The sequence below is a fragment of the Perognathus longimembris genome, chromosome 24, assembly GCF_023159225.1.
Source record: "Perognathus longimembris pacificus isolate PPM17 chromosome 24, ASM2315922v1, whole genome shotgun sequence".
NCBI classification, from domain to species: Eukaryota; Metazoa; Chordata; class Mammalia; order Rodentia; family Heteromyidae; genus Perognathus; species Perognathus longimembris.
In genome coordinates this window covers 24,110,420-24,121,027 of record NC_063184.1, presented here as the reverse complement: position 1 = coordinate 24,121,027, position 10,608 = coordinate 24,110,420, and the positions used below count along the sequence as shown (strand labels likewise).

Here is a 10,608-nt window from a genome sequence, read left to right as displayed (position 1 = left end):
TTCTCACTTCCTATGTACTGTACCAAAACTTTTGAACTCCTTCGCGTAAGCCTGTACAAACACAATTCCACACTCCCCATTGTCAAAGGGAAGTGTCTCTTCAAAGTCTGTGAAACACGACCCAGGAGCACACCTGGGAAGAGGAAAGTTACTTGCTGGTTTTCTCCTGTGTTTTTCCTGTGGATAATTATGTGTTTTCCCGTTTGCCTTTGGCTGCATCCTCGGCCCTGCAACATCTCCACAGATCCATCCTAGGTAAGGTCAGAGGCCACAAAGAACTACAGAAACAGGAAACCGAACTTCCCGAGTCAATTACCAAACACAGAAACCTGTTTCCTCTGTGAATCTCAAACTGGCAACGCTCTGTCTTTGCACCTTCAGTGTCCAAGTGGCTTTCCAACAGACGAGGACTTTGTCTTCCATTTCCACATGAACGGTTTGTGCTTGGAACTACCGAGATGAAAGGAGCCAAGTTATTTGTCCTGCTCTCCAGTTTGTGGAGTGCAGGTATTGGACTTAATGACACTACACATTCTTGGACCACACCTGAAGATGAAAACTCTCAAGAGAATGTGACCTCCCTAACCCAGATGCAAAGTCTCCAGAGGTTTTCAGCCATTCAGAACACCCTAACTGAAGAAACCACAGCTCCTGAGGTTCAGCCTTCAGCACGGCCTCCCTCTGAGGCAAGCACTCCAGAGGCGGTGAGAAATCCCACTCTCACCCCCACTGGGAAGACAGGAGAAGTGGTAAAGCTGCAAAGTCTTGCTGTCCCTAGCAAACCTAGCATCAAGCTCAGCCCTGGGGCGGAGAGCGTGGTCCTTTCCAATGCTACCCTGACATTTCTTCAGAGCTTTGCCAGAAAGCCAGATCCACAGGCAATCTCTCCAAAATCAGAAGAAGGTGTGGGAAATCGGTCTCCAAGAGAAACATACCTGAGCCGAGGTGACAGCAATGGCAGCCAAAGACCCAGCTATCAAAAATCAAGTTTTGAAACAACTAGAGGAAAGTAAGAAATGTTCTTATTTTTGTCTTCTCTAACTCTGAGGGCTTTTCTTCCCTGTTTGTGTCTCTGGATAGCAAGGTCTTTGGCATCAGGTGACAATAATACCTCTAAATGACCTTCTCAGCCTATGGGTTTCTGATTCTTCTGCATTCATAGCATTGCCTAATAATTATAATGAATGAGTGATCTACTTGCATATTGTGACAAATTTCCAGTGATAGCAAAATCTTGGGTTTGCGTTAGATCACAGAAAGTATTTAATTAAGCCAAATGTCAAATATGAGGGTCAATATGTGAATAGAAAGAATGCTCCCCAAAGATATACCATTTCTTAATTTAAAAATTTAGTTGGGGGGCGGGGCTGGGGATTTAACTCAGTGGAAGAGCCCCTGCCCGGCAGCGCAGCGAGCGCAAGGCCCGGAGTTCGGTCCTCAGCTCTGGAAAAAAAAAATCTATAAAAGACAAAAAAAAATTAGTTGTCAATTCCTCTTACTACTACTCCTCATAATAATTCTTGGTAAGCAAGAATACTTCTGTCTATGTTAGTTATTTTTTTTGCAACAAGATTTTCCTAGCATGATTGTTATCTCATCTTGTATTTTCTACCACTTTTTCAGATCAGGAACACTTAGCTACAGCAGAATTTTGATTTCCCGTCAATTATCAAGCCCTAGTACCAGGCAAAATAGGTAGTTAGTTAAATAGATAGATGATGATAGTCACAGGTTCCCGAGGACTGCCTAAAGGGAAATAAAAGTTGATTATAGTGAATATGACTATTACTTTTAGAATTTCATTTGTTATATTCTCTTGAAACGTATGTGCAAAGAAGTGTCCTCAATAATTTATGACTTCTGATTTAATGTCATCCAGAGTTAAGTTCTAGTTATCTCTTGTAAGCTATTTTTGAATTAAAATGTTAAACATTTCATTTCAAATTAGTTAAAAATTATAAAACCAAATAATTATATTAATCTTCCTGTCAATCAAAATATAATTTATGTGAATATTGAGTAGGTTTTTGATATAAAGAATCTGAGTATATGCTGTTTTGAATTAAGATCATGCACAGTTTGGAAAGTTACTATTGGACCTATTGTCATCCAAAGAGGTTATTCTCACATGTCATAAAATCCTAAATAGAAACATGTGCTTTGTATCTCTTTGGCAAATATATACACCTGTTCAATTATAGCCAGTGAGAACAAGAACTATACAATGGATTTTCCATCCCTCAATGTTTTCCCTCATTCATCATTTACTTTATTACTTTTGCTATGTTATTGTCCTAATATATGATATAATGTATACATATGTAATATCATAAAATATGATATAAATGTGTGTATATGTACATAATATAGTCATTTAGTATAAATATGTGTTATAAATATGAATAGTTGTATGCATATTATATATACATAAATAGTATACTGTATATTAAAATTCTATTATTATACTTACTTGTTGTATGTAATATAATTTCATACATGTGTATATATAAAAGTATACAAATAAGTATAAACATATGCAATTACATATAATTATGCTGTTTATACAATATATAAATACAATAATGTAAAGCATACAATATATGTGTGTGTATGTATAAATACAAATATGTTAAGTGCTAGAATTTAACAAATGCTTTTACAGCTCAGGTATTTGGAATTTTTCTGTCTTCCTATACCTTTTACTGTTCCAATTATGAAACTTCTTTAAGAAAGAGATGCTAAATGTTCTCAGAAACAAGTAGATTAATCGTAAAACCAAAGCCTCCCACCTCAGCTTGCATGCTGTCATGATTTGCACGGTGGTGAAGCCTGACACCTACTGGTATCAAAGCAGCTTGCAGTTTTCCAAATGTGAGTCGTCTGAAACGCGTAACACTGATCAAGATGCATTGTATTCATAAACTGCTTTCTCAAATGGCAACTCTTTTGTTTAACTACTTAAAAATAGTAAAATTAGGCACATATAAAATAAGAAGTGAAAAGGGATATATAAAAGTTTGACCTTAAAATCATTATTTATAAAAGTTATACTTGTATATTATTGATATGGCCATTTTATCTTACATTCATGGCATAGAGGCATAGATGGATATTAGTGGATGATATTAGTGGATACATATTAGTGGGAGGTGGTTATAATATTTGTTTCTTTGAGAGAGCTAATTTTCAGAAACAACCCTATTTGTCTTGTTTTGTGTTATTTTTTCTTGCTCCCCTTAGAATGTCTGAGTTTATCTTAACTCTTATTAAAATAAATAAGGTGGAAATTGAAGATTTTTAAAATTTTTCCAGTCTCCCCCAAACATAAAATCTCTAACATCTGAGAAGCAATAGTGTCACCGAGGCTTGGTGTATGCCGAAGACTTTTGCTGATGTATCTTGATGAGTGGGAATCCTGAAGACTTGGCACTGGTTCTCCTATTGTGTCCATTCTAGTCACAGGTTATCATTATGAGAGCTTTCAGTAAACAGTAATTGTATAGTGCGTGCTTTATTCATCTGAGTTCTATAGACTAGTATAACAGGACACTGCTAATTCTCAGATTGTTGCCCTCTGTTAGGGAGAGCAGCCTGGGCAGGTGTTCTTTCAAGGTAGCCTGGTTGCTTTCATCCATTTTCATTCAGGTCCAGATAGGAATAAATACGTATGACTTGCACATGAATTTTGCCAATGAATAGAACATTTTCTTCATTTGGTTTTTTTTCATGAGCAATATAGCTGGTGAGATTCTGCAATGTCAAAAGCATAGTAGATCATTTACAATGCCTCTTCTTAGTCCATCCTGAGAGTTTTATAAGGAAGAGTTAGAATCCTTGTCTACCTGCTGTTTTATGTATTCACCAAACTAGACTTTAACTCCCATCCAGAGATATCTGCCTTTCCCTAGACTAACCTTTTATCTAGTGACTTGGAAAATCCAAAGAATCAATATGAGCCGTTTTTTCAGTACATGCTGTAGCACAAAAGCAAGAGAATTATTACCTTTAAAGAGAATTGCAAACGCAGTGGACTGGGAGGAGGGTTATGACCCCATGAAAAGCTAAACACTTCAAAGTCACTGCTTCATCTAGCATCATCAGTTTGGAAAGGTACAAAGAGTTTCCAGGTTGGAACAAAATGCTTGTCAAGTATTTGCCTTTCAACTGTCTGTCACCATTTTGCCATGCTTACCTTTGTATTGTTAATCCTACATTTTCAGATAATTTGGTTTTAAAATGTATTGGTTTTTTTATGTTGTCTCTTAGTTGTTTATTTCATCAGCAGCAACACTTAATTATGAGTCACACCAGGGCCTCTTTTGTTGTGGCTGTTTCTCTAAATTTGCATGGACTAAAAATTGTTGGGCCATCAACAATCAATCTATTAATCTCATACTTTGCCTCCACCATGACTTTGGCCATGGGATCCTTTTACAAATTTAGGATTTTCAAAGGTCTGCGCAGGTGATGCAACCATTTCATCTTACAAAGAAAATATAGGGCCTAGAAAATATGTCCTACTCTATAAAAATGGCCATACTCCTTTTGTTATTTTCCTGCCCTCCATAATCACTTGGTCAGTGCTCTTGTGGACATCTTGCGGGAGTTCTGCTGAAGTTAGTCATTTTCATTGATCTATCACTGGATTTGCACAGGAATCTGGACCCTTTACCATAGACAGGGACATTTCATAGACTGCTATGGCAATAGGCACAGCTTTCTAAAGCTCATATTCTTAGTGTATTAGTAAAAAAAAATATTAGAATAAGGTGGCTAAAAATTCTAAGGTTTGAATGGCTTTTAAAGATTCCTTGATTTATAGATGAAAGTCACACTTACATTGGATTATCACAACTTGCTGGATTTTTCTCTCATCTTGCAATAAAGCTTACCGTTTTATAATTTAAATCTAATATTGCTTTCTGTTGGATTCTTTTCTAAAATATATTAGCCTTGTTACTTTTTGCAATTGCAAATTGTATTGTTAATGAATTTGTTGGTATATATAATGTGATTGATCATAACCTGTGGTCAAATAAATTTAATTTTCTCTCAATTATAAAATATTTTGTACTAAAAATATATTGCTAAATTCTTACAATAATTTATGTCAAGGACATTGTTGTTTTATTTATTTTTAGTCATATTATGTGTTGTTGCTGTTGCAAAATGGAGGCTTATTTCTCCATTTTGATCTTTACACCATTATTTCTTTATTATCATTCATTCATTTATTATTTATAGCTTTCTAATCATTATTCAACTTACTTTTTTCTTATTGTACATTAGCCAAAGTAATTGACATGTAGCTGAGTATCTGATCTCAGTGGTTAATGCTGGCTAATAAGAACAACATTAGATTTGAGCCTATGCTACATCTAAATGATGGAACTTCTGGTTTACCTTTGATTTTTAAAATCTGGCTATCTGTCTGTCACCTTTTTATTTAGCGCCTCTACTGGGTCTTAAACTCAGGGCCTGTTGCTTAGCTTTTTCAGCTCAACCCTACCACTTGAGCCACACTTCCATTTCCAGATTTCTGGTGGTTAATTGGCTGCAAGAGTCGCATAGACTTTCCTGCCCAGATTAGCATTGAAACCACAGAGCTCAATCTCTTGACTAGTTCGTTATAGGCATGTGACACCTGGGTCTGGCTAAACCTCTTAATTTTGTTCTTGTCATGTTGCTTTTCTTTCTTTCTCTGAGTGAGGTAATGTTTGATTTTGCTTTATATATAGGTATTTTAAATCTAGGCCTAATTCTTTCAGGGTATTTCATCTACAGTATTGGCAGAAGTAGGGATAGAGTTTCTGAAAATAAGATTGATGAAAATAATACTGCTGACAATGATTTTCTTCTCACAATAATGGCTTCTCCCTCAGGAACTGGTGTGCTTATGTACATACCAGGTTATCCCCCACAGCGATTCTGGACAACCAGGTGAATTACATTCCAAGTGGGAGAGAGCCCTGTGGATGGATCAGTGGCTGTCCTCAAAGGTATGTACTATTTATTGAAAATAGCCACGTTTTGCACTAAGATCATTTATGTCTGAATACACACAAAGTTGGCCATTCCAGGCACACAGGTGGAGTAGGGGTAGGAATGGGACCACACCTTAGACATACAGCCTTCAGGAAGGCAAAGTGTAAACACTGATAATATTTGTGCCACGTTGTGTTTTAAGTAGCATGGAATAATCCTGTCATATCCTTATCCTGGTGTCTGGAGCATCCGAAAACATTAACTTGTGCTGTTTGTCTCTGTTTCTTTTGACCTGACCAAACAGTCCTATCATTAGGATCCTTATGAAATATAGGGTTTATAATACTCTAAAATTTGTGAAGATGTGAATCACAACTGTACATAGAAAGCATCTGAGTGGGCCCTTTCTTTTCATGTGGGTTCTTTTCAATGGATACCCTGGTCCTAAGATGGGGCTTGAGTGCTTGATAATTCCTCTGAATTCTAGTATTCACAGTAGCTCAGCTGGTGATGTTTCTGAAGAGCCTGCAATAAAAACTAAAATTGCTCTTGGAGCCACAATGGCTGCTAATGTTATGCAAATTGTCATACAAATAACTCAGGAAATGAATCTGACACACCAGCAATCTGGAACAATGCACAGTAAGGATACATAAAATCAAGGTGTTCGTAGTCCCTTGAGTGAGCGCTCTAGTTCATGGTCCAGAGAACTAAGTACATCTTAGGGATTTAGGGGAGCTGAGCTCCAGTTGGCTTTCAGCAATTACACCCTTAGTGACAATTTTCACGTTGACAGATGACAAAACTAACACACTGTTAATTCTTTAATAGTGAAAACTACCACAGAATCCCCTTTCATGCTGTCCTTCTGAGTCCAAGGTGAACTTTCTTTACATTCTTACTAAACAAACTAGAAATATTTATCTTGATTCTCCTGTTTTTTGTATACGTTTGAATAAATTTCTCCCTTTATTCACTATTTCAGTACTTAGACAATATTTGTCTTACTATTCTCTTATTATGTCAGAGCTATGTGTGATGGATATTCAGTTTGACAAAACAGGCATATTTACCCCAACAATCATTCTGACAATGAAGCTGACCCCATACACTCCAAAGAAAGTTCTTTTTCTTATTTGCTATGAATTTTAACTATTGGACTTGAAAATGATACTTCATTGCTTGAAAAAAAAATGTAGGGAGGTGGCTTAGCATGGTTTTTGAAATGGGAAGAGTCCGGTCATTCATTTTACAATGGAGGAATCACTTCTGATACGCTTAGTTACCTCTGTTAGGCATTTCCTCCTTAGTTTCAAGCAGGAACAAAGTAGATAGACAAGCCCTAGGACTGTAAGACTCAGCCACAAGACTGGTTAAAATTCCAGTTTTATTGCTTTTGGGACATAGAGCTATGAATATATTATTTCATCTTGCTTTTCTTCAGATTCCTTGTTGGAAAATCGGGGCAATAATAGTTTCATTATAGAAAGAATGCAAGGAGGGCTGAAAATAGGGCCTAGTGGCAGAGTGCTTGCCTCGTATACATGAAGCCCTAGGTTCTTCAGCACCACATACATAGAAAAGTCCAGAAGTGGTGCTGTGGCTCAAGTTGGCAGAGTGCTAGCCTTGAGCAAAATAAGCCAGGAACAGGACTCAGGCCCTGAGTTCAAGCCTCAAGACTGGAAAATTTTTTTTAAAAAGGGAAGAATGCAAGGATTAAGCAAGAGAACATATAGAACATATGCTAGTTTCATAGACCCATTTGAGAACTATCATTCAGAACTTGAAGTCATATGGTAACTAATTTGGACAAATTGCCTTTATGGCATACATTTCTATATACAGAGCCCATAATTTTTACACCAGTCACTGATGATACTGATTATGATTTATTTATCTTGCATGACTTTTTAATCTATCTTGTATGATTTCACTTTCATTTATCTTGTATGATTTCATTTCAGAAACAGCCTTTTCTCACATTTTATCTTCTCTCTCTGACACATTGTTTGATAAAAAAAAATAGAGCATATACCTTTAAGACTTGGGAAATGAGTTGAAATGCTTATGATTATCTTAATTTCAGCTAGATCACTAATATTTATTTCAAGATGTTTGATAGTGATCTGGAGGAAATAAAGGTGTTGTAACTATAACTAGGAAATAGGGATTGAAATTGACTACATAATCACATTGTAACTTTTAAATTGGAATTAAAATAAGTTCTAACACTGGATTAGCTATAGTATCCTTAGGAAATGTAAAAACTGTCATCCATTTAAAATACCACATCAGTAATATTTTTGAGTATATTCAAAGAAGTCTAGGTTTGGAAGTTTTGAATACAATGTTGATGATCAACATTAAGATCATAATTATATCAGTAAACATTTACTAATGCTGACTTTATTTGCGGCATTATTCCAAAATTTTTTTTGCCAGTCCTGGGACTTGAACTCAGGGCCCGGGCACTGTCTCTGAGCTTCTTTTGCTCAAGGGTAGCACTCTACCACTTGAGCCACAGCACTATTTCCAGCACTTTCTGTTTATGTGGTACTAGGAATTGAACCCAGGGCTTCATGCACGGCAGTCTAACACTCTACCACTAACCCACCTTCCCAGTCCCTCCAAATTCCTTAGATATATAATTCCAACTGATTACTTAGCATGAAGCAAAAAATGTATTTTGCCCCATATGCTTTCTTTCCAGATCTCAGAAGATCCTCAGCCCTGTGTACAGGATGCAACATAAAATTGTCACTTCATTAGAATGGAGGTGCTGTCCGGGGTACAGTGGACCCAAATGTCAGTCAAAAGGTAGGTTCAAAGCCTAAATTCAAAACCAGAATTAGGAGAATAAAACTGACAGAGAAGCAACTGCTTCTGCTTAAGAAAATAATTATATTTTCTCCTTGTCCTGGTAAATTAACACATCGTCCAAATATTGAGTGTGTGTGTGTGTGTTGGTTGGTACTGGGGCTTGAATTCTGGGCCTGGGTGCTGTCCCTTAGCTTTTGCAATCAAGATTGGAGCTCTATCACTTGAACCACAAGACTCCTTTCATCTTTTTGGTGGTTAATTGGAGATAAGAGTCTCATGGAGGTAACTGCCAAGGATAGCTTTGAACTACAATCCTTAGATCCCAGCCTTCTGAGTAGCTAAGATTGCAGAGATGAGTCACTGGCACCCAGCAAGACTGTAACATTTAAAACGCTTCACTTGTTAGATAGCTACTATAGCACCCTAAAATATCCTAAGCTCTCCTTTACTTCCCCGCCCCCCGCCCCACCTTGCAAAGTTGATATTTTTAGTTTAACAATTGTTACCATGTTCCCCTAATATCAACTAAGGAAGCATGAGCAGACTAAAACAATCCAGTAATCAATCATAAATGGACCAACCTGACAGTCGCCATGGCATTTCTGTAACTACCACTATGGTTATTTCTAGAATCTATTACTATGATCATTTTTACAATCTTTTACTATGGTTGCTACCTAGATACAGAGAGGAACAATGGCTCCATATATTTTTAAATGTCAAACTACAAGGAACTAGTCTCACGGGTGGGGGTGCAGCCCTCTAGCATGGAGTCACCAAAAATGGAGTTATAGAAGCTAAGAGTAAACTGTAAGACAGTGAAATTTTACAAGCCCTATTGTTTCTAGGAGCTTAGGGGGCTACACTTTTCCTTGGTTTTCACAACTTGTACTTAACTAAATGCTACCGAGACCTGCCTGATTAAACATCAGGCAGGAATACTAGCTTTCTATATCACATAAATTGTTATTAGACCCTGCGTAAACATAAGAAGACCTTCTTGTTTTGTTCCAGCTGCATTATTTGAAAGAAATCTATATTAAACAATATCTCAAGTAGGCCATGAATAAGACTTTAAAAAATCCCAAAGAAGATTTTTTTTTTCAACTGAAATTTTAAGAATTTTCTGGTGGTATTCAGATCAAGCAAATGGCACCCCACTGTGGCCTTACATCCATGTAGCAATTACTTTGCTTTGGGCTTTAAACAGGTTTCCTTTGAAAAATAAGATATGGCATCAGTATACATATTTTGGGTGCATGAACATTATGGGGAAGGCCATTAGCAGTGTTGAGGAATTCAATCAAGAGTATAAGAGACTCTGATTAAAAATTAATGTAAGTGTGGAGAGACCATTATCATTCTCATTAAGAAAAAAAATAATACGAGAGCTCTAGGACTCTTGTGGTTTAGTTAGGAATATTATGCATGGTTTTGCTAGACTGTGCAATAAGCCCAATTTTGTAATATGTTATTCCAGGCAATTTCTGAACTACCAGTAGTTACATACCACTTAAAAAAGCTATTTCATAAAATTTGCAATCATGTGCCTTTCCAGCAGATGTCTCTCAAATATTCTGAAGTAGAGCAGGAAAATGATGGCTCGCTGTCAGGTCACAAAGGCAAGAGAAATTTATATTCAACCAGTGTCAAATTAGAGAAGATGAAGAGAAATTTCTTACCCATATGTTAAAAATATGCTCTTTCTTACTCCAATTATTTATACAAGTAAAATACAATAATAATATTTATTGAAATATGTCACAGATATTATGGATACTGAAAAAGATAGGAGCATATACA

At 36.5% G+C, this 10,608-nt stretch overlaps 1 protein-coding gene across 1 annotated transcript in view; it reads left to right on the top strand.

The window, feature by feature from the left end:
* Positions 1 to 213: 213 nt before the first annotated feature.
* Positions 214 to 10,608, top strand: part of Mmrn1 (multimerin 1) — a 35,177-nt gene continuing 24,782 nt past the window's right edge. Inside the window, exons 1-3 of the mRNA XM_048333605.1 lie at positions 214 to 1,009; positions 5,883 to 5,999; positions 8,696 to 8,802. Of these exons, the coding sequence (XP_048189562.1) occupies positions 459 to 1,009; positions 5,883 to 5,999; positions 8,696 to 8,802 (775 nt within the window). The 5' untranslated portion in view covers positions 214 to 458. The remainder of the gene's footprint in view (positions 1,010 to 5,882; positions 6,000 to 8,695; positions 8,803 to 10,608) is intronic.